Source organism: Ictalurus punctatus, chromosome 7 (genome assembly GCF_001660625.3).
Source record: "Ictalurus punctatus breed USDA103 chromosome 7, Coco_2.0, whole genome shotgun sequence".
NCBI classification, from domain to species: Eukaryota; Metazoa; Chordata; class Actinopteri; order Siluriformes; family Ictaluridae; genus Ictalurus; species Ictalurus punctatus.
In genome coordinates, this window is record NC_030422.2 from 30,680,035 (window position 1) to 30,704,256 (window position 24,222).

The 24,222-nt window shown below is 37.9% G+C and overlaps 4 protein-coding genes and 1 long non-coding RNA gene across 9 annotated transcripts; 3 read left to right on the forward strand and 2 right to left on the reverse strand.

Annotated features, from left to right (window-relative positions):
- Positions 1 to 40: 40 nt before the first annotated feature.
- Positions 41 to 5,384, reverse strand: LOC128633061 (macrophage mannose receptor 1). 2 transcript variants are annotated; one of them, XM_053681680.1, is made up of 6 exons: positions 5,302 to 5,384; positions 2,562 to 2,600; positions 2,272 to 2,474; positions 1,803 to 1,986; positions 890 to 1,256; positions 41 to 812 (listed from the first exon to the last, which is right to left on the reverse strand). In XM_053681680.1, exons 2-5 carry the CDS (start codon positions 2,596 to 2,598, stop codon positions 892 to 894), a joined length of 789 nt encoding a protein of 262 aa, XP_053537655.1. In that variant the 5' UTR covers positions 2,599 to 2,600; positions 5,302 to 5,384; the 3' UTR covers positions 41 to 812; positions 890 to 891. The 2 variants fall into 2 exon arrangements, with proteins under 2 accessions (XP_053537655.1, XP_053537654.1); XM_053681679.1 differs by having other exon boundaries at positions 2,272 to 2,477.
- On the forward strand, positions 1,146 to 6,839 carry LOC128633066 (uncharacterized). The gene is made up of 4 exons (XR_008396731.1): positions 1,146 to 1,240; positions 2,290 to 2,370; positions 3,551 to 3,865; positions 5,807 to 6,839. It is a non-coding gene; the product is annotated as an uncharacterized LOC128633066 (long non-coding RNA).
- A 270-nt stretch (positions 6,840 to 7,109) lies between these two features.
- Positions 7,110 to 12,931, forward strand: LOC128633059 (tripartite motif-containing protein 16). The gene is made up of 6 exons (XM_053681657.1): positions 7,110 to 8,545; positions 8,838 to 8,933; positions 9,199 to 9,429; positions 10,742 to 10,901; positions 11,278 to 11,337; positions 12,045 to 12,931. The coding sequence occupies exons 1-6, from the start codon at positions 7,964 to 7,966 to the stop codon at positions 12,563 to 12,565; spliced, it is 1,650 nt and encodes a 549-aa protein (XP_053537632.1). The 5' UTR covers positions 7,110 to 7,963; the 3' UTR covers positions 12,566 to 12,931.
- Positions 12,928 to 18,141, reverse strand: LOC108261974 (C-type mannose receptor 2). 4 transcript variants are annotated; one of them, XM_053681670.1, is made up of 6 exons: positions 15,754 to 18,141; positions 15,370 to 15,408; positions 15,083 to 15,288; positions 14,662 to 14,851; positions 13,890 to 14,256; positions 12,928 to 13,812 (listed from the first exon to the last, which is right to left on the reverse strand). In XM_053681670.1, the coding sequence occupies exons 2-5, from the start codon at positions 15,404 to 15,406 to the stop codon at positions 13,892 to 13,894; spliced, it is 798 nt and encodes a 265-aa protein (XP_053537645.1). In that variant the 5' UTR covers positions 15,407 to 15,408; positions 15,754 to 18,141; the 3' UTR covers positions 12,928 to 13,812; positions 13,890 to 13,891. The 4 variants fall into 4 exon arrangements, with proteins under 4 accessions (XP_053537645.1, XP_053537643.1, XP_053537644.1 ...); XM_053681668.1 differs by having other exon boundaries at positions 15,083 to 15,291; XM_053681669.1 differs by having other exon boundaries at positions 15,560 to 18,141.
- A 232-nt stretch (positions 18,142 to 18,373) lies between these two features.
- On the forward strand, positions 18,374 to 24,217 carry LOC108262218 (tripartite motif-containing protein 16). The gene is made up of 6 exons (XM_053681658.1): positions 18,374 to 19,812; positions 20,103 to 20,198; positions 20,467 to 20,697; positions 22,008 to 22,167; positions 22,544 to 22,603; positions 23,312 to 24,217. Exons 1-6 carry the CDS (start codon positions 19,231 to 19,233, stop codon positions 23,830 to 23,832), a joined length of 1,650 nt encoding a protein of 549 aa, XP_053537633.1. The 5' UTR covers positions 18,374 to 19,230; the 3' UTR covers positions 23,833 to 24,217.
- Positions 24,218 to 24,222: the final 5 nt, after the last annotated feature.

Consider the following 24,222-nt stretch of genomic DNA (forward strand, 5'->3'; position numbering starts at 1 on the left):
GGCACTCATGATTTCAATGATCAATCACTACTGTGTTGATAAAGTAGCTAGCTACCCTACAAGCTTCTAAGAAAAAGTAGCTAGCTACACTGAAGGAAATTGTCAAAGTGAGGAAAATCACCTGGGATATTTTCATTTTATTGCACGGCTCTTTTATTGAACGAAATAAAACGTACCTGCTTTTTACAGGTAATGCCGGAATAGATTTAGCTTTTCTGTTTGTAAACCATTTTAAAAAGCAGTTAGTGTTACTTTACTAAAACATCGTCAAATAGATACAGATACAAAGAGGGCTCACTAAACGACTCTTGGTTCGGTTCATTTCTGGAAATATGTAACTAGCTAGATTTGTCACGCTACACGGGGACTTCGTGAAAGAATAGCTTGTTACAGGAAAAGCGACATTATTTGGAAATTAGCTCATCTACCACCATTCTGTTAAAAATGTGCTTAAGCTGATAGCATTGCTACATGTAGCTAACTAAATCTCAACACTGCAAATCAAAAATATTAATGATACGCTAAACAGCTAAACAACGTATTACTGATAATAAAACACATCCCATGTGAACAAAAGGAAAGTCTCACATATTCTAGTTTTTAAACAGAAGCTAACAGTAAAGCTACTAAGAGCTATTTTGAAAGTAAAAGTTTGACCAACACCATAAAGAAACTCAACATTATTGTGAAATTCCTAAATAAATCGTTGTACTTGCATGTCCAAAAAATTAAGTGAAATGATGCTGAGAAAGAAATGTCTGGTCCTGAACTACGAGGATCCAGCTGAAGTTCATGCGGCCACTTCTAGTAGCCTATAAATAAGAAGAACATGAATCAGTTTCATTTCTCTGTGAATAATTAAGCAGTGACAAGTGTATAGATCTCTGACCTTCACTGGAAGGTGATACAGATGAAGTAGAGTTCGTGAGTCTGTGGCAGGCTGACCCACTTCTTACTCTCAGACAGAACCGCTCCGGTTCTCTCGACATCACCACAATCTTCCACTCCGGTTCCGTTACCTGGAGCCCAGTTTTGGTAGCAGATCATCTCTCCCTTCACCGAGTACCAGAAGCCCAGAGCGCAGGTGTGACGCAGGCCAATCCACATATCACTGTAGACATTTTTAGTGACTACTTCCACCCAGTCCTGCATTTCCTGCGAGTCAACAGAAACCAGGTCCACATGATTCTGTCTGCAGTACCTCAGGGCTTCTCGCCAGGTCTTCTTCTCAGTGATCACGGTGAGAGGAGTTCGTTCTGCAAGGAGAGAAGAAATGTGGAAATCATTTTTATTAAATATCTTAGTTAAATAATTGTGCCTTTGTGTTTTAAAATATTATACATATACATTATTTTGTAGTGTCCTTTTCTATGAATTCATGTTCATTTTCCTCTTTCATTTTTTTTGTTCCAATTTAGGCATAACAACAGCAACATCAACCACTACTACTACTACTTATTATTATTATTATTATTATTATTATTGGTAGTAGTAGTAGTAGTAGTAGTAGTAGTAGTAGTACCATTACTGTTGTTAATTATAATAGTAACATTTTTACTAAAACAAGAATTTTTATTAGAAATTTAAAATAATAGGCTTTATTTGCATCATACCTTCCATGGAGAAAATATACCTCAAAAGGCAATGAAAGAAAAATGAAAATAAGAATAAAATAGAGACATAATAACAGATGTCTGGTTTTCTGCATCTTTATTCATGTTCAGTTCCATCAGCTCCAGCTGTAAAAGTGAATAAATGAAACCCGTGCAGTAAATCTATTATAACATTGTTGGGCTACTCACTTTTATAGCAGACAAATGAATGATGGTGATGGCAGCCTGCATCGTTCCATGTATTATTTCCACTGTAGACTTCCACACAGTTATCACCCTCCTCGTTGTTTGGCTCTCCATTCTGCCAGTACGTGTAGTTGTATGGAGCGCCATCTGACCAGTACCAGGACCTATTCTTATAAATGTGCCAGTACTAGGGAAAATTCATTCACATGTGTTAGAACCTCACAACACTTTTTTATGATAATTGCACAAAACAAAACTAAAAACAACTTGAAAGTTTCAGAATGAGTTTTAATGAAACAGAAATGTGGTTTTATTTAAATGAATTATTCTGCCAATGGTACAGATAATTGGTAATAATACATGGAAAATTCTCATTTTTTAAATGATTATACAAATAAATATATAAAAATATAATATACGGAATACATACATACATACATATCTATATCTATATCTATATATAATTGCTTACAGTCTGGTTTTGCTTCAGTCCTATCCAGAAGTTGCCTCCTTTACCCTTGAGAAGGTCTTTCACAGCATCCATTTCTTCTTGGTTCTCGATGGTGGCCAGGTCAGTGTAATTCTCTCTGCACCATGTCTGAGCCTCGCTCCAGTCTCTGTTCTCTTCCACCGCATAGAACTGACGTGATGCGCTCAAAGCAGGAGCCCACAGTCCTGCTGGGATACGAATCTCTCATGAGCGTAGGAGTATGGTAATGAAACAGAAGAGAGTTTTACAGATTAAAAAAAGCTTAAAGTGACCTGACAAAAGCAGAATGAAGTTCACCGCTGAACCCATAACTGTGGAGAACAACAGAGAGGGAAAATTCAACATTAAACATTAGCACAATTCCTAGAGCTATTCATGTGTGTAATTTTCACGTGTATAATGTCACTAAATACATTTACATTTAATAAGGTAATGCTCAACCTTTACAGTGAGGACATTATGTATAATGTTAATGTTCACTCAAAAGCAGTTATGCAACAGATGGATCATGTTTCCATTTTAAAATCTTTTCAGATCTGATAGCACGAGGGATGTAACTGAGTATGAAGATAATATTTAAGATTAAACAGATTTCCTTAGGAAAGCATATACAGTGCCCTCCAATAAATATTGGCACCCTGGGTGTATATATAAGCAAAGAAGGCTGTGTAAAATTGTCTTTATTGTTTAATCTTTTGATGTTTTGTTCAAAGTATTCACAAACATACTCTGCTCTCATGATCTCAAACAATTGCAAACAAAACACAGGTTTTGTTTGCAATTGTTTGTTCTTTGTAGGTGTGCAACAATTATTGGCACCCCTATGAATTCATATGAGAAAAATATATGTAAAATATTTTCCCATGGATATTTTACATTTCTTTAGTAAATCTGGACACAGCTTTAGTGCACCAGCTCATGGAAATCAAAAATCCAGTATCTCAAAATATTAGAATGATATTTTTGATTTCCACGAGCTGTAAGACATAATCATCAAGATTACTAAAACAAAAAAGACTTGAAATATTTCCCTTGATGTCTAATGACTCTAGAATATATGAAACTTCCCCTTTTTGAATTAAATTATGGAAAAAAGAACTTTTCCATTATATAATTTTTTTTTTAAATGCACCTGTGTGTGTGTGTCTATAGTGTCCTCCAGTAATATTGTATTAATAATTTTTATTCATTATTTGTATTAATTACTCATAATTTTATTGTAATTCCATCCATCCATTTTCTGTACTGCTTATCCTTACAGGGTGGCGGGGAACCTGGAGTCTATCCCAGGCAACATGGGGCACAAGGTGGGGTACACCCTGGACAGGGTGCCAAGCCATTGCAGGGCACAATCACACAGACGTTCACATACCACAGACACTTTTGGACATGCCAATCAGCCTACAGCACATGTCTTTGGACTGGTGGGGTAAACCGGAGTACCTGGATGAAACTCCCAAAGCACAGGGAGAACATGCAAACTCCACACACAGAGGGCAGTGGCAGGAATCAAAGCCCCAACCCTGGAGGTGTGAGGCAAGCATGCTAACTACTAAACCACCATGCTCCCAGGAATGTAATTATTAACCTAAAATCTAAATTCCACAATGTGACTGTAAAGGTGCTCTGATGTGTGTGTGTGTGTGTGTGTGTGTGTGTGTGTGTGTGTGTGTGTGTGTGTGTGTGTGTGTGTGTGTGTGTGTGTGTGTGTGTCTGTCTCTCTCTCTGTGTTGTGTTCTGTCTTTCCTGGAAATCAGAATGACCTTCACTTTAACAAGTATTTCATTGTATTTGCGCTTCACACTTTTGTTGATGCTTTCCATAAAGTTCCAAGCAACAAAATGCAAATGAGCTAAAACACACCGCTCTGTAGTAGTTGTGTGTATTATACAAAAGGACAGATCAACTTTGAACCCCCAACACAATATCCAGTCCACCAGTCATTAGAGTATGAAATGTATTTTTAGCCTCCACACTGCACAGTATCTCTCATCAACACACAACTTTTCCTGGTCTTGTGATTATCAGAGTTTTACATCCGGGATGGATGAAACTTTCTGCTTTGACCTTTTTAAATCATCTTATTAAAAGTAGATCATTATATAGAATTAGATGATTGTTAAGGCTTTAACGCATGGGTTCTCAGCTTTGGGGTAACCTCAGATGTGGATAAGGTCACAGGAGATTTTTACTGACTGTCATTTATAGTGTAGTTCTATTCATATAAACCTGATTTTTAGATTGGTAATAAGGTCTTTTTGTTTTACATTATTAAAAGTAAGCATTATTATAATTAAAATAAGATTAGCCTTCATTTGAATTAGACCATTAGAACTGTCATTGTAAACAACATGGCTTTTACACTGGACACTAGCAGCACACAGAGCAGATATTTAACAAGAAAATAAAAATCATTTTGGTTTAAAGATAGTAATACCACAAAATACAACATTCATGCTATATTTTATCCATAATCTAAACAGCACACGGGTAATGTTTCAGTCCGAAGTCTACTGCAGCATGAGCTGCTCTGGTATTGGTGATAAAACCCAAACTTAATGAGAGTTTGTTATATTTACAGAGGTGCTTGAAAGTTTTGAATTTTCTAAATTTCTGTATAAACATGACATATTTAAGGTACAAATAAGTATAACTATAAATATTTAAGGTACAAATATCTACAGTGCAGTTATTCACAGGAAGTATTACATTATCTAAAGCAAGCTGAAAGCAAGGTACAAGAAAAGAAAAGAAAAACATGGGTTTTCAAATAGAATGTACTGGAATGGTCATCTAAATACTTTTTCTCCAGAGCGCTAGTCATAACCCATTCAGCTGTCAGCTCTGTCAGTACACTAGAGTCGTATTTCTAATTTAAAAAAATACTTTTTTTTTCTGATTATTTGATTTATTATCAAATAAGTTAAACAAATCACTTAAAAAACTTGATAAACTAGTCCAGAGAGAAAAAATATTTAATAATTTGTAGAGTTAATAGAAGTTATTTCTTACCTGTTAGTGACTGGTGTGAAGGTGCTGTGGTCTGTGTGTCTCTGTCTGGCGTCTGCAGTGTGTCTCTGTCTGGCGTCTGCAGTGTGTCTCTGTCTGGCGTCTGCAGTGTGTCTGTATCTGGCGTCTGCAGTGTGTCTGTATCTGGCGTCTGCTGTGTCCCGCCTTCACTTTACCTCAGAATGAGCTTCACTTTTACAAATATTTCTTTGTTCTTCTCATCCCACTTTTTTCTGTGCTGCTTTCCATAAAGTTCCAAAAACGAAAATGCAAATGAACTAAAATACACAGTTCTGCAGTAGATGTGTGTATTATCAGCTACAAAAAGATGATTCCACTTACAAACACCAATGCATTATTTATTCATTAGTCTGAATTATGTCTGTTAAATCCTGCGTGAATAAAATAACATTAGAGTATGAAATGTATTTTTAATCCGCTTTGCATTGCACAGTATCTCTTAGAAAAATACACTGGATTTTCCCCTTGTGCTTTCTGTATGTTACAGGGCATTTCCTGATGTAGTTCTTATCCGTGTTTCTCATCTTGGATGGATTCAAACCTGCAGAGTCTTCTTTTTCCTCTTCAAAATCCCCTTATTAATTTATTCAGATCATTATTAACCCCTTATGGTACGGGCTCTCAGTTATGGGGTCACAATCCAACATTACAGCTGAGATGCAGACTGTAGTTCTATGCAAATAAACCAGATCGAAAGAAGATTTCATAATAATTAAAATGGTCATGATTTAAAACCATAATTAAAAGTGAGTGTTGTTATAATTAAAATTTCATTAGCCTTCATCTTCATTCAGTGCATGTAAACTGTCATTGGAATCAAAGTGGCCTTTACACTGAACACTAGAACACTCGAATCACGCAGAACAGCTACAGTATTTAAAACAAAATAACATTGTTTTTCATGGCAGGGTTATGGTTTTAGGCTAGAGACACAGAAAATACAATATTCATGCTAGATTTTATAGTGTATGTCCATAATCTAAGCAGCACATGGGTGATATTTCAGTCTGTAGTTTACTGCAGTAGAGCTGCTCTGGTGTTGGTTAAAATCCAAAATGAATGAAAGTTCTAACTGTTCAGAGCGTAGAAGTGAAACTCTACCTAGATTAACTTCATATCATCATATGCAGTGATAATGCATGTTTATTAGATGTACAGATATTTCCACATTATATTTACGAAACCAGAACAAAAATGAAGCGGTATGGCCAGAAGTCCAGTATGTGGACACCTGACCATCACACCCATATCTGGTTCTCCTCCAAACTGTTTCTAAAAAGTTGGACGAACACAACTGTATAGAATGTCTTTATATACTATCACATGACAATTTCCCTTCACTGGAACCAAGAGACCCAAACCTGTTCCAGCATGAAAACGCCCCGTGCACAAGGCGAGCTCCATGGAGGCATGATGTGTTACGGTTGGAGGAGAAGAATTCGAGTGTGCTGCACAGAGCCCTGACCTCAACTCCACTGAACACCTCTGGGATGAACTGGAACACCGACTGCACCCCAGACCTCCTCATGCAACATCCGTACCTGAATTCACTTGTATCAGGTGAGTGTACAGGGTAAACACTAAGGTTTAAAGGTTTAAAATGACCATGAGTATATTTTATCAGGAGTTCAGCTGACGATCTCTGCTCTAAAACTGTTCAGTGTACGTTATTTATTCTGACCTGCATGTTGACAATGAAGACCAGGAGTCTCAGACTGAGGCGTCACTACACTGTTTTATCCTGGATGTTGTTATCCCAGGTACGTTTTTGAAATTTGTGATTAAAATCTATTGCCGCAACTCCCTCATCATTTTTTCCTGTTTTTACTTTTCCTGTTGTTTTGTAGACTTTATTAACTTTCCTTGGAGATTTACAATAAACTCCATACATTTTAGAGCTATATCATCTTTAGAAACAAAAACATCAGCAAAGTTTTGTAGGAATCTGCGTAGGAAACATTTTAACTGACATTTAATAGACTAATAGTCTAATACACCGAACTAATAAACTTCATTACATTTAACACATCAACAAGCAGCAATGCAGCGGCTCCTTCCTGTCATGCTGCTAGTGACGTTATCGGACAGCTGGGATGTTTATCTCGGTAGCGTGTATCGCTAGTTTTTGCAGAAACACAATTTTATCAGGAAGTAAAAACAAATTGGGAAGTGTTCTCCCAGGTTACTTGTAGTCAGCAGTTAAGGGAAATCACATAAGGATCGCAGCCTAGTTTATACAGTAGACTTTGTGAAAGTACCATTTATTCTCTTTCAAGGTAATGTGACTTATCCAGCTCATTAGTAAATAGAATAAATGTGTGAGCTACAGTAGACTGTATTCGAGCAGTATGCAGTCTTACAGGCAGAGCACACACACAGTGGATATTTGTGGTAACTTCCCTGTCCTTTGTTGGGACACACACCCTCCCATTTCCTCTCGCCCTCCCTCTCTCTCTTAACCACTCCTTTTCACTTCAGCAGAAGTGAAACTAAAACTCCTCCGTCCTTGTGTGTGTGTGTAACTGAGTTAGCTGTCTGAAAATTTGGAGTTTTTTTCTTTCTTTCTTCTTTTTACCCTTTTGGTTGACATTACAACCCAGATTTTATGTCACACGTCTTTTCTTTTTGAACTGAGCAAAGTGAAATGGCGGAGACGAATATTTTAGGACTTCAGGATCAGTTCGGCTGTCCAATCTGTCTGGATCTACTCAAGGATCCAGTGACTATTCTCTGTGGACACACTTTCTGTATGGTGTGTATTAATGGCTGCTGGGATCAGGAGGATCAGAAGGGAGTCTATAGCTGTCCTCAGTGTAGACAAACCTTCACTCCAAGACCTGTTGTGAGTAAAAACGCTGTTCTGGCTGAAGTAATGGAGAAACTAATGATAGAACACCAAGCTAGACGTCCTGCTCACTGTTCCACTGTAACTGAAGAGTGTGATATCTGCACTGGGAAAAAATCCAAAGCCATCAAGTCCTGTCTGGTGTGTCTGGCCTCTTTCTGTGAAACTCACCTCCAGCCTCACTATGAATCTCCTGCCTTTAAGAAGCACAAGCTGGTGGAAGCCTCCAGACGACTCCAGGAGCAGATCTGCTCTCAGCATGACAAACTGCTGGAGGTTTACTGTTGCAATGATCAGCAGTGTATCTGCATGTTGTGTATGTTACATGAACATAAAGGACATGATACAGTATCAGCTGCAGAAGCAAGCGCTGAGAAAAAGGTAAAAAAAAATAAATAAAATAATAATAATAATTAAAACCAACCAACCAAAAAGTTAGACATTCAAGGTTCAGCCATGCAGTAAACAGTAGCAAGACTTCACAAAGAGTGCTATCTAACAGGCAGTTTAAGCCGAGAAACAAAATGGAGGACAAATTGCTGTACAGGCAGTTCAGAACTCTGGAAAGGTTGCCCTCTTGTGGTCATAGGGAGGACTGTTCCATCCTGTCTCCTAGATGTTTAACATCCACCACACTGGAATTGGCTGAGTTCTGAGTTTTGTCTTTATCTAGAAGCAGCTGTTGAAGACACAGAGAAAATGTCAGCAGAGAATCTTGGATAGAGAGAAGGAGCATCAGGAGCTATCAGAAGCTGTGGAGTTTTATGAGGTGAGTTTAGATTTTATTGGAAGAACAACCCTGCTTTAGGATCAGTCAGGATTCTCCATCAATCACAATCTACCAGCCAATCATTTTCTGAAAACAGTCAGAAATTGCTGTTTCGACATAATTCTTATTCAAACTGAGAAGTAAATATATTTCTTTAGTCAATTATAATAATAATGATTAATATGTAGCTGTTTACAGAGTTAATTCTTACAGGGAGGCCTGCTTTAGCTTTCCTTCCTCTCTTTGTCTTTGCGTCTCCTAACAGCGCTCTGCACAAAAAGCAGTTCAGGAAAGTGAGAGGATCTTTACGGAGCTGATCAGATCCATCGAGAGAAGACGTTGTGAGGTGACAGCGCTGATCAGAGCTCAGGAGAAAGCTGCAGTGAGCCGAGCTGAAGAAGTCATGAAGCAGCTGGAGCAGGAGATTGCAGAGATGAAGAGGAGAGACTCTGAGCTGGAGGAGCTTTCACACACGGATCCCATCCATTTCCTCCAGGTAACATTACGGATTCTGCAGTCCGATTGGTCGGATGGTGTTTTCTATAAAAGCAGCTCTGACAATAGCGTAGCTGCATATCACAGGTGTATAGGAACCTGATCATTATGCTACATCATTGTTCATTTGAGTCTCCAGTGTCAGCACTTTGGTACAGTCTGTACGTGTTCCTCAACAAGAGTCTTTTCTGTCTTATTACCTTCAAGAGAAACATGATCTGTTATTTTTAATAGATAAAATATTGTAATGGTTGGAAGATTGCGGTTGTGTAAGAGGAATAAAACAGTTCAGAGCAGACTGTTAAACTAAAACTCTTGGGGTGGGAACAGTAACTCCACTCCATGTTGTATTATTCATAATATTCCATACACATTGTCTACACTGTACTTACACATACCCGCACAGTATATCCAAAAGTATTGGAACAGCAAGGCCAATAGTTTCTGTTTTTGCTATACACTGAACTCATTTGGGTTTGACATCACGAGATGAATATGAGACGTCAGAGCAGAATTTCAGCTTTCGTTCCCTCATATTTTCATCTAGATGTGTTAAAAAAACTTAGACCATGGCACCTTTTTATTTGAACCCACCCATTTTTCAAGTGATCAAAAATATTAGAACAGGTGTTTCTTTTGCCAATTTTTGCGCCCTGTTAGTGGCACTGAATGTCTACTCTTGGTTTGAGCCCTTGGATGCACCTGTGAAGACTGCATTTGTTGTTAAAAAGGATAAACAATGAGGAAGGACAGAGAGCTGTCTATGGGAGAAAAGCAAGTCATTTTGAAGAAAAGAGGGAAAACCTGTCAGAGCCATTGACAAGAACGGGGCATAGCCATTACCAATATTTAGACTGTCCTGAAAAAGAAAGAATCCACCAACAAGCAGACATCAAACAGGCCAGCCAATGAAAAAAACAGCAGTTGATGACAGAAAGATTGTGAGAGCTGTAAAGAAAAACCCCAAAATAACAGTCAGTGACATAAGCAACAACCTCCACAGGGCAGGGGTGAAGGTATCACAATCTACCTTTGGAAGAAGACTTAGAGAGCAGAAATATAGAGGCCATACCACAAGATGCAAACCACTCATCAGCAGTAAGAATCAGAAAGCCAGAGTGGAATTACAGAGATGAGCCACAAAAGTACTGGAACTAACTATATATATATATATATATATATATATATATATATATATATATATATATATATATATATATATATATATATATATATATATATACACACACACAATTGATACCATATATTATTATATAGAATATTGTATATAATTTCTTTGATTTTCATTGTAGAGTTTCCGCTCTCTTTTGGACATTCCTGGATCTGCAGACGTACACTCCATCGAGCTCAGTCCTTTCCTCTCTCTTGAGGATGTAACAGCGTTTGTGTCTCAACTGAGGGACAAAGTGGAAAAGTTCTGCTGTCAGGAGTTCAGAATGGTATCAAATGCAGGTAAATCACTGGAAAGTTCTGGAGAGAATTTTGAGAGCTCCATGCACTAGGATAAGTAATATTTCTGACTTGGGGGATAATGGACTACTGAGGTTGATCTGACTTCTTGGTTTGATCAATGGCTTTTGAAAAGTATATATTCTTAAGACAAAAGGTTCTTCAAAGGTCCTTTGGATGGGTCACGGTTCGACTTTCTAAAGGATTTCTATGTGGAGTGTTTTTCTCTAAGGTAAACAGGGTTCTATGTAGAAACTGTGAATGTTCTCCCAGAAGAAAAAGCTGAAAGTCCTTTAAAGGGTGTTAAATTTAATATAAAGCATACTGAAATAATGACCATTACTATACTGTAATTTAGCTTACTTTTTTCTTCTTGCAGTAAAAGAAATCCAGATTATTCCTCTTCCTGAACCCAAAAGCAGAGAAGAGTTCCTACAGTGTAAGTTTCTTTCTTCAACACACCACAAACACATTCTCTGTACATGTTATTAAGTGCACAGGAACAATGGGATTCTAGGGCCCGTATGCGTATTTATTTAATTTAAGGTTTACATGGTTTTAAATGATAAGATTGGGTGTCTTTTATCTTTTAGTAGAGTTGCATCTAAATAATCGTTTGGCTAAAAAGCTCGAAATATTCCCACCAGATGCCAATCAATCAGTAAATCCCCTGCACGGTCACAGCAAAGGTCATTTACTTTTAATGACACCAACAAAACTCCATAAAAGGTGAATCTCACAGAGAACTGAAACTGATAAAATGACAACTAAACGGCGAAAGAGCGCCCCTTAAGCATGACTTCCTCCTTTTATAGCATGCCAATACTTTTGTCCTAATTGAACGGCTAGTCTTTTTCTCTTAATTTATGGCTTATTTTGGAACTTTAACATGAAATGACTGGTTTTCCACAAAATGATCATTAAATTGGCGTGTGTAATGGAAATAAGCGATTTGATCCGAGTCTCCTTATACCTAAATTTACACTAAACTCAGTGCGAAACAGAGCAAACGAATTTTATCTCTGAAACAACTGGACATTCATGACCACCACCTTTCCTGTGTGAATGATCCTGCAAATGATTTAGGAATAAATTAGTTTGTATCCAGTTTGATAAACGAGGCCCGTTGTGTTTCATCTCCATCAGATTCCTGCCAGTTCACACTGGACCCGGACACGGTAAATAAACACCTCTGTCTGTCTGAGAGGAACACAGTGGTGACCTGCAGTGAAACACCACAATCCTATTCTGTTCATCCAGACAGATTTGACTATTATCTCCAGGTGTTGTGTACAGAGAGTGTGTGTGGACGCTGTTACTGGGAGCTCGAATGGAGCGGACATCATGGCGTTTCTATAGCAGTGTCGTATAAAAACATCAGCAGGAAAGGAAAAGGTACTGAATGTTTGTTTGGCCGAAACGACCAGTCCTGGAGATTGTTTTGCTATCCCTCCTGCTACTCGTTCAGACACATTAAAAAAGAAATTAAAATCCCAGTAATGCCCAGCTCCTCTAGAATAGGAGTGTATGTGGATCACAGGGCAGGAACTCTGTCCTTCTACAGCGTCTCGGACACGATGAAGCTCCTCCACAGAGTTCACACCACGTTCACTCAGCCTCTTTACCCCGGGTTTGTGGTTTGTAAAGGATCAGCTATTAAACTGTAATCATCAGAGACATTTATGAAATAAATTGTTTAACTAGAATGGATGCGAAATCGTTAACTTTGACGAACAATTATTGTTTTTCATTGTAGTTATTCTTACTTTTGATATTATCAGTATTGTATGGAATTTATCTTTCAGACTTACTGGGGCCTTTTAATCATTTCTCAAGATCCATGTGTTAATGAAAACCTCCTCATTGGACATTTATTGTGTCCAGGACTGTGTTTGCAGGGCTAAAGAGACAGTGTTATCTTTGCGCTGACCTGGAATGGGATGTTCAACAAGCACATAACGTCCACATACTTTTGGCCATATAGTGTAATTCTGATATGTAAAAAAAAAAAAGATTAAAAACCATAAACTGTGTATCTGGTTACTTTATTTATTTGAAAAAGCTTTGGAAAGAACAGCAACGTACAAATCAACAATGTTGGAGAAGATACATTGTGACTGTAACTGGTCAAGCTACAAGGCACTCATGATTTCAATGATCAATCACTACTGTGTTGATAAAGTAGCTAGCTACCCTACAAGCTTCTAAGAAAAAGTAGCTAGCTACACTGAAGGAGATTGTCAAAGTGAGGAAAATCACCTGGGATATTTTCATTTTATTGCACGGCTCTTTTATTGAACGAAATAAAACGTACCTGCTTTTTACAGGTAATGCCGGAATAGATTTAGCTTTTCTGTTTGTAAACCATTTTAAAAAGCAGTTAGTGTTACTTTACTAAAACATTGTCAAATAGAAACAGATACAAAGAGGGCTCACTAAACGACTCTTGGTTCGGTTCATTTCTGGAAATATGTAACTAGCTAGATTCGTCACGCTACACGGGGACTTCGTGAAAGAATAGCTTGTTACAGGAAAAGCGACATTATTTGGAAATTAGCTGATAGCATTGCTACATGTAGCTAACTAAATCTCAACACTGCAAATCAAAAATATTAATGATACGCTAAACAGCTAAACAACGTATTACTGATAATAAAACACATCCCATGTGAACAAAAAGAAAGTCTCACATATTCTAGTTTTTAAACAGAAGCTAACAGTAAAGCTACTGAGAGCTATTTTGAAAGTAAAAGTTTGACCAACACCATAAAGAAACTCAACATTATTGTGAAATTCCTAAATAAATCGTTGTACTTGCATGTCCAAAAAATTAAGTGAAATGATGCTGAGAAAGAAATGTCTGGTCCTGAACTACGAGGATCCAGCTGAAGTTCATGCGGCCACTTCTAGTAGCCTATAAATAAGAAGAACATGAATCAGTTTCATTTCTCTGTGAATAATTAAGTAGTGACAAGTGTATAGATTTCTGACCTTCACTGGAAGGTGATACAGATGAAGTAGAGTTCGTGAGTCTGTGGCAGGCTGACCCACTTCTTACTCTCGGACAGAACCGCTCCGGTTCTCTCGACATCACCACAATCTTCCACTCCGGTTCCGTTACCTGGAGCCCAGTTTTGGTAGCAGATCATCTCTCCCTTCACCGAGTACCAGAAGCCCAGAGCGCAGGTGTGACGCAGGCCAATCCACATATCACTGGAGACATTTTTAGTGACTACTCCCACCCAGTCCTGCATTTCCTGCGAGTCAACAGAAACCAGGTCCACATGCTTCTGTCTGCAGTACCTCAGGGCTTCTCGCCAGGTCTTCTTCTCAGTGATCACGGTGAGAGGAGTTCGTTCTGCAGCGATAACAACAACAACAACAACAATAACAATAAGAATAATAAAAATAACAACAACAACAACAATAATAATAATAAGAAGAAGAAGAAGAAGAGGAAGAAGAATATAAATTGGATGGAAACTAAAGCTGTAAATTGCTCAGAATAACAGTCACTAAAATAGTTTGAAAGGAAAGATTTAATTAAATAACCATAAAAATTAGTATAAAAAAATGTTTTTAACAGCTTTTGCCAAAATCTGTGCTAGCTGCCTGTCTGATCTCGAGACCAGTTTTGGATGCATAAAAAAAAACAGAAAGCTAATTTACATCTCAGTTCCGGCAGCTCCAACTACAAGCTGTTAAAGAGAATTAATTAAAGCTGTACATTAAATCTGTTCAAATGTTCTGTTACGTTACTCACTTTTATAGCAGACAAAACGGACACTGTTATTGCAACCTGCATCATTCCATTTATTATTTGCACTTGCTTCCCAAATTTCCACACAGTTATCAATCCCGTTGTTGTTTGGCTGGTTATCATTCCAGTACCAGTATGAGACTTGAGAATTATCTGACCAGACCCAGGACCTATTGTTAAAAACAATCGAGGTCTAGGGGAAAAAGTAAATAAGTCATACCATTAGTCATAATTCAGATAATAAAACAGTTTTAAAGAAATAAAAACGCAGTTTTATTGAAATGGTTTAAAATGGATTCAGCAGCTAACAGTTATTCAGCTAATAATGTTTTAATTTATAGTCTGTAAACACAAAAAATGAAAACAAATATCCTCAGTGTTTAAATAATTCTAATTAAAATAATTCAATAATCAAAACGCGTACATTGCTATCAGTCTGCCTCAGTCCTATCCAGAAATGTTCTGTGTTCCCGTTAAGAGCTTCCTTCACAACATTCATTTCTTCATCATTCACAATGGTGGCCAGGTCAGTGTAATTCGCTCTGCAGTATTTCTGAGCATCGGTCCAGTTCATTGGTGTGTTCACCACATAAAACTGACGAGATGCACACAAAGCGAGAGCCCACAGTCCTGCTGGGATAGAAATTGCTCATGAGCTGAGTATGTAATGAAACATCCGTTTTACAGATTTTAACAAAAGCTTAAACTGACCCGAGAAAAGCAGAATGAAGTTCACCGCTGAACCCATAACTGCGGAGAACAACAAGGAGGGAAAAAATCCAGACATTACATATTAGTACAATTCCTAGAACAAGATCTAACAGCATGTGCACTGTATGTGCAGTTTCAGATGTGTGTAATGGCAATAACTGGATTTAAATTAAATAAGTTTATACTCAACAATTTCACAATAAAAGACGGACGCTTTTATCACTGCTCGTGATTAATGTTATGATTTGGTACAAATTATTCAAAAGCAGTAATTCAGTGGATGAGTCCATGTTCCTATTCTGAAGCTCTGATAGCACAAGAGTTCAGTACGTGACAGTGGATTTCTTCATCGTATATTAGATTACTAATGCTGACACACTTGACCTTTTTGTAGCTTGTTAGTAAATCCAATACTGCTTAACTGTGTGTCTTTTATGTTACAAAACACTAACAAGTTACATGAATAACAACTAAGTAAACAGCGCAATAAATACAAGACAGAGTGCTACGAGAGACAGAACTTAAATACCCATGCTCATTAGACATGTGACGCAGGTGTGTGTGATCTCGTGAGGTGTAGGGGCTGATGGGTAACGTAGTCCTGACAACAAACCTTGCTTAAAAGACTATCACATGTTTATGAGGATGCAAATGAGTCAGCTGCAGTCAACGTTCATGTATCAGTCTCACTGAACAGGCTATTTTTAACTATGATTATGACAGGTAAAAGATATTTAAGGTACAAGTAAGTACAGTGCAGTTATTCACAGGAAGTATTACGTTATCCAAAGCAAGCTGAAAGCAAGGTACAAGAAAAGAAAAGAAAAGAAAAACATGGGTTTTCAAATAGAATGTACTGGAATGGTCATCTAAATACTTTTTCTTCTGAGTGCTCTCTGAGTGAGCTCTGTCAGTACACTAGACATATTTCTAATTTAAAAAAATATATAAAAAATTCAGATTATTTGATTTATTTTCAAATAAGTTAAACAAATTGCTTTTAAAAAATTGATAAACTAGTCCAGAGAGAAAAATATAAATTTATTGTTGTTCCATTCAGGATAAAGTGGATCCTAATAACACTTTCTCAAAACAACAAAACAGAACAAAGCAAAAAAGAAAAAAAAGAAAGAAAACATTACATTTAATAAGTTTCTTTTAGAAGACAAGAAACGTTTCAAAAAGAAGAATTGAAATACTAAACTGAAATTTTGAATTTGTAGAGTTAATAGAAGTTATTTCTTGCCTGTTAGTGACTGGTGTGAAGGTGCTGTGGTCTGTGTGTCTCTGACTGGCGTCTGCAGTGTGTCTCTGTCTGGCGTCTGCAGTGCGTCTGTATCTGGCGTCTGCTGTGTCCCGCCTTCCCTTTACCTCAGAATGAGCTTCACTTTTACAAATATTTCTTTGTTCTTCTCATCCCACTTTTTTCTGTGCTGCTTTCCATAAAGTTCCAAAAACGAAAATGCAAATGAACTAAAATACACAGTTCTGCAGTAGATGTGTGCATTATCAGCTACAAAAAGATGATTCCACTTACAAACACCAATGCATTATTTATTCATTAGTCTGAATTATGTCTGTTAAATCCTGCGTGAATAAAATAACATTAGAGTATGAAATGTATTTTTAATCCGCTTTGCATTGCACAGTATCTCTCAGAAATATACACTGGATTTTCCCCTTGTGCTTTCTGTATGTTACAGGGCATTTCCTGATGTAGTTCTTATCAGTGTTTCTCATCTTGGATGGATTCAAACCTGCAGAGTCTTCTTTTTCCTCTTCAAAATCCCCTTATTAATTTATTCAGATCATTATTAACCCCTTATGGTACGAGCTCTCAGTTATGGGGTCACAATCCAACATTACAGCTGAGATGCAGACTGTAGTTCTATGCAAATAAACCAGATCGAAAGAAGATTTCATAATAATTAAAATGGTCATGATTTAAAACCATAATTAAAAGTGAGTGTTGTTATAATTAAAATTTCATTAGCCTTCATCTTCATTCAGTGCATGTAAACTGTCATTGGAATCAAAGTGGCCTTTACACTGAACACTAGAACACTCGAATCACGCAGAACAGCTACAGTATTTAAAACAAAATAACATTGTTTTTCATGGCAGGGTTATGGTTTTAGGCTAGAGACACAGAAAATACAATATTCATGCTAGATTTTATAGTGTATGTCCATAATCTAAGCAGCACATGGGTGATATTTCAGTCTGTAGTTTACTGCAGTAGAGCTGCTCTGGTGTTGGTTAAAATCCAAAATGAATGAAAGTTCTAACTGTTCAGAGCGTAGAAGTGAAACTCTACCAAGATTAACTTCATATCATCATATGCAGTGATAATGCATGTTTATTAGATGTACAGATATTTCCACATTATATTTACGAAACCAGAACAAAAATGAAGCGGTATGGCCAGAAGTCCAGTATGTGGACACCTGACCATCACACCCATATCTGGTTCTTCTCCAAACTGTTTCTAAAAAGTTGGACGAACACAACTGTATAGAATGTCTTTATATACTATCACATTACAATTTCCGTTCACTGGAATCAAGAGACCCAAACCTGTTCCAGCATGAAAACGCCCCTGTGCACAAGGCGAGCTCCATGGAGGCATGATGTGTTACGGTTGGAGGAGAAGAATTCGAGTGTGCTGCACAGAGCCCTGACCTCAACTCCACTGAACACCTCTGGGATGAACTGGAACACCGACTGCACCCCAGACCTCCTCACGCAACATCCGTACCTGAATTCACTTGTATCAGGTGAGTGTACAGGGTAAACACTAAGGTTTAAAGGTTTAAAATGACCATGAGTATATTTTATCAGGAGTTCAGCTGACGATCTCTGCTCTAAAACTGTTCAGTGTACGTTATTTATTCTGACCTGCATGTTGACAATGAAGACCAGGAGTCTCAGACTGAGGCGTCACTACACTGTTTTATCCTGGATGTTGTTATCCCAGGTACGTTTTTGAAATTTGTGATTAAAATCTATTGCCGCAACTCCCTCATCATTTTTTCCTGTTTTTACTTTTCCTGTTGTTTTGTAGACTTTATTAACTTTCCTTGGAGATTTACAATAAACTCCATACATTTTAGAGCTATATCATCTTTAGAAACAAAAACATCAGCAAAGTTTTGTAGGAATCTGCGTAGGAAACATTTTAACTGACATTTAATAGACTAATAGTCTAATACACCGAACTAATAAACTTCATTACATTTAACACATCAACAAGCAGCAATGCAGCGGCTCCTTCCTGTCATGCTGCTAGTGACGTTATCGGACAGCTGGGATGTTTATCTCGGTAGCGTGTATCGCTAGTTTTTGCAGAAACACAATTTTATCAGGAAGTAAAAACAAATTGGGAAGGGTTCTACCAGGTTACTTGTAGTCAGCAGTTAAGGGAAATCACATAAGGATCGCAGCCTAGTTTATACAGTAGACTTTGTGAAAGTACCATTTATTCTCTTTCAAGGTAATGTGACTTATCCAGCTCATTAGTAAATAGAATAAATGTGTGAGCTACAGTAGACTGTATTCGAGCAGTATGCAGTCTTACAGGCAGAGCACACACACAGTGGATATTTGTGGTAACTTCCCTGTCCTTTGTTGGGACACACACCCTCCCATTTCCTCTCGCCCTCCCTCTCTCTCTTAACCACTCCTTTTCACTTCAGCAGAAGTGAAACTAAAACTCCTCCGTCCTTGTGTGTGTGTGTAACTGAGTTAGCTGTCTGAAAATTTGGAGTTTTTTTCTTTCTTTCTTCTTTTTACCCTTTTGGTTGACATTACAACCCAGATTTTATGTCACACGTCTTTTCTTTTTGAACTGAGCAAAGTGAAATGGCGGAGACGAATATTTTAGGACTTCAGGATCAGTTCGGCTGTCCAATCTGTCTGGATCTACTCAAGGATCCAGTGACTATTCTCTGTGGACACACTTTCTGTATGGTGTGTATTAATGGCTGCTGGGATCAGGAGGATCAGAAGGGAGTCTATAGCTGTCCTCAGTGTAAAGAAACCTTCACTCCAAGACCTGTTGTGAGTAAAAACGCTGTTCTGGCTGAAGTAATGGAGAAACTAATGATAGAACACCAAGCTAGACGTCCTGCTCACTGTTCCACTGTAACTGAAGAGTGTGATATCTGCACTGGGAAAAAATCCAAAGCCATCAAGTCCTGTCTGGTGTGTCTGGCCTCTTTCTGTGAAACTCACCTCCAGCCTCACTATGAATCTCCTGCCTTTAAGAAGCACAAGCTGGTGGAAGCCTCCAGACGACTCCAGGAGCAGATCTGCTCTCAGCATGACAAACTGCTGGAGGTTTACTGTCGCACTGATCAGCAGTGTATCTGCATGTTGTGTATGTTAGATAAACATAAAGGACATGATACAGTATCAGCTGCAGAAGCAAGCGCTGAGAAAAAGGTGAAAAAAAATAATAAAATAATAATAATAATTAAAACCAACCAACCAAAAGTTAGACATTCAAGGTTCAGCCATGCACTAAACAGTAGCAAGACTTCACAAAGAGTGCTATCTAACAGGCAGTTTAAGCCGAGAAACAAAATGGAGGACAAATTGCTGTACAGGCAGTTCAGAACTCTGGAAAGGTTGCCCTCTTGTGGTCATAGGGAGGACTGTTCCATCCTGTCTCCTAGATGTTTAACACCCACCACACTGGAATTGGCTGAGTTCTGAGTTTTGTCTTTATCTAGAAGCAGCTGTTGAAGACACAGAGAAAATGTCAGCAGAGAATCTTGGATAGAGAGAAGGAGCATCAGGAGCTATCAGAAGCTGTGGAGTTTTATGAGGTGAGTTTAGATTTTATTGGAAGAACAACCCTGCTTTAGGATCAGTCAGGATTCTCCATCAATCACATCAATCTACCAGCCAATCATTTTCTGAAAACAGTCAGAAATTGCTGTTTCGACATAATTCTTATTCAAACTGAGAAGTAAATATATTTCTTTAGTCAATTATAATAATAATGATTAATATGTAGCTGTTTACAGAGTTAATTCTTACAGGGAGGCCTGCTTTAGCTTTCCTTCCTCTCTTTGTCTTTGCGTCTCCTAACAGCGCTCTGCACAAAAAGCAGTTCAGGAAAGTGAGAGGATCTTTACGGAGCTGATCAGATCCATCGAGAGAAGACGTTGTGAGGTGACAGCGCTGATCAGAGCTCAGGAGAAAGCTGCAGTGAGCCGAGCTGAAGAAGTCATGAAGCAGCTGGAGCAGGAGATTGCAGAGATGAAGAGGAGAGACTCTGAGCTGGAGGAGCTTTCACACACGGATCCCATCCATTTCCTCCAGGTAACATTACGGATTCTGCAGTCCGATTGGTCGGATGGTGTTTTCTATAAAAGCAGCTCTGACAATAGCGTAGCTGCATATCACAGGTGTATAGGAACCTGATCATTATGCTACATCATTGTTCATTTGAGTCTCCAGTGTCAGCACTTTGGTACAGTCTGTACGTGTTCCTCAACAAGAGTCTTTTCTGTCTTATTACCTTCAAGAGAAACATGATCTGTTATTTTTAATAGATAAAATATTGTAATGGTTGGAAGATTGCGGTTGTGTAAGAGGAATAAAACAGTTCAGAGCAGACTGTTAAACTAAAACTCTTGGGGTGGGAACAGTAACTCCACTCCATGTTGTATTATTCATAATATTCCATACACATTGTCTACACTGCACTTACACATACCCGCACAGTATATCCAAAAGTATTGGAACAGCAAGGCCAATAGTTTCTGTTTTTGCTATACACTGAACTCATTTGGGTTTGAGATCACGAGATGAATATGAGACGTCAGAGCAGAATTTCAGCTTTCGTTCCCTCATATTTTCATCTAGATGTGTTAAAAAAACTTAGACCATGGCACCTTTTTATTTGAACCCACCCATTTTTCAAGTGATCAAAAATATTAGAACAGGTGTTTCTTTTGCCAATTTTTGCGCCCTGTTAGTGGCACTGAATGTCTACTCTTGGTTTGAGCCCTTGGATGCACCTGTGAAGACTGCATTTGTTGTTAAAAAGGATAAACAATGAGGAAGGACAGAGAGCTGTCTATGGGAGAAAAGCAAGTCATTTTGAAGAAAAGAGGGAAAACCTGTCAGAGCCATTGACAAGAACGGGGCATAGCCATTACCAATATTTAGACTGTCCTGAAAAAGAAAGAATCCACCAACAAGCAGACATCAAACAGGCCAGCCAATGAAAAAAACAGCAGTTGATGACAGAAAGATTGTGAGAGCTGTAAAGAAAAACCCCAAAATAACAGTCAGTGACATAAGCAACAACCTCCACAGGGCAGGGGTGAAGGTATCACAATCTACCTTTGGAAGAAGACTTAGAGAGCAGAAATATAGAGGCCATACCACAAGATGCAAACCACTCATCAGCAGTAAGAATCAGAAAGCCAGAGTGGAATTACAGAGATGAGCCACAAAAGTACTGGAACTAACTATATATATATATATATATATATATATATATATATATATATATATATATATATATATATATATATATATATATATATATATACACACACACAATTGATACCATATATTATTATATAGAATATTGTATATAATTTCTTTGATTTTCATTGTAGAGTTTCCGCTCTCTTTTGGACATTCCTGGATCTGCAGACGTACACTCCATCGAGCTCAGTCCTTTCCTCTCTCTTGAGGATGTAACAGCGTTTGTGTCTCAACTGAGGGACAAAGTGGAAAAGTTCTGCTGTCAGGAGTTCAGAATGGTATCAAATGCAGGTAAATCACTGGAAAGTTCTGGAGAGAATTTTGAGAGCTCCATGCACTAGGATAAGTAATATTTCTGACTTGGGGGATAATGGACTACTGAGGTTGATCTGACTTCTTGGTTTGATCAATGGCTTTTGAAAAGTATATATTCTTAAGACAAAAGGTTCTTCAAAGGTCCTTTGGATGGGTCACGGTTCGACTTTCTAAAGGATTTCTATGTGGAGTGTTTTTCTCTAAGGTAAACAGGGTTCTATGTAGAAACTGTGAATGTTCTCCCAGAAGAAAAAGCTGAAAGTCCTTTAAAGGGTGTTAAATTTAATATAAAGCATACTGAAATAATGACCATTACTATACTGTAATTTAGCTTACTTTTTTCTTCTTGCAGTAAAAGAAATCCAGATTATTCCTCTTCCTGAACCCAAAAGCAGAGAAGAGTTCCTACAGTGTAAGTTTCTTTCTTCAACACACCACAAACACATTCTCTGTACATGTTATTAAGTGCACAGGAACAATGGGATTCTAGGGCCCGTATGCGTATTTATTTAATTTAAGGTTTACATGGTTTTAAATGATAAGATTGGGTGTCTTTTATCTTTTAGTAGAGTTGCATCTAAATAATCGTTTGGCTAAAAAGCTCGAAATATTCCCACCAGATGCCAATCAATCAGTAAATCCCCTGCACGGTCACAGCAAAGGTCATTTACTTTTAATGATACCAACAAAACTCCATAAAAGGTGAATCTCACAGAGAACTGAAACTGATAAAATGACAACTAAACGGCGAAAGAGCGCCCCCTAAGCATGACTTCCTCCTTTTATAGCATGCCAATACTTTTGTCCTAATTGAACGGCTAGTCTTTTTCTCTTAATTTATGGCTTATTTTGGAACTTTAACAAGAAATGACTGGTTTTCCACAAAATGATCATTAAATTGGCGTGTGTAATGGAAATAAGCGATTTGATCCGAGTCTCCTTATAACTAAATTTACACTAAACTCAGGTGCGAAACAGAACAAACGAATTTTATTTCTGAAACAACTGGACATTCATGACTACCAGCTTTCCTGTGTGAATGATCCTGCAAATGATTTAGAAATAAATTAGTTTGTATCCAGTTTGATAAATGAGGCCCGTTGTGTTTCATCTCCATCAGATTCCTGCCAGTTCACACTGGACCCGGACACGGTAAATAAACACCTCTGTCTGTCTGAGAGGAACACAGTGGTGACCTGCAGTGAAACACCACAATCCTATTCTGTTCATCCAGACAGATTTGACTATTATCTCCAGGTGTTGTGTACAGAGAGTGTGTGTGGACGCTGTTACTGGGAGCTCGAATGGAGCGGACATCATGGCGTTTCTATAGCAGTGTCGTATAAAAACATCAGCAGGAAAGGAAAAGGTACTGAATGTTTGTTTGGCCGAAATGACCAGTCCTGGAGATTGTTTTGCTATCCCTCCTGCTACTCGTTCAGACACATTAAAAAAGAAATTAAAATCCCAGTAATGCCCAGCTCCTCTAGAATAGGAGTGTATGTGGATCACAGGGCAGGAACTCTGTCCTTCTACAGCGTCTCGGACACGATGAAGCTCCTCCACAGAGTTCACACCACGTTCACTCAGCCTCTTTACCCCGGGTTTGTGGTTTGTAAAGGATCAGCTATTAAACTGTAATCATCAGAGACATTTACGAAATAAATTGTTTATCTAGAATGGATGCGAAATCGTTAACTTTGACGAACAATTATTGTTTTTCATTGTAGTTATTCTTACTTTTTGATATTATCAGTATTGTATGGAATTTATCTTTCAGACTTACTGGGGCCTTTTAATCATTTCTCAAGATCCATGTGTTAATGAAAACCTCCTCATTGGACATTTATTATGTCCAGGACTGTGTTTGCAGGGCTAAAGAGACAGTGTTATCTTTGCGCTGACCTGGAATGGGATGTTCAACAAGCACATAAGGACGTGATGGTCAGGCGTCCACATACTTTTGGCCATGTAGTGTAATTCTGATATGTAAAAAAAAAAAAAAGATTAAAAACCATAAACAGTGTATCT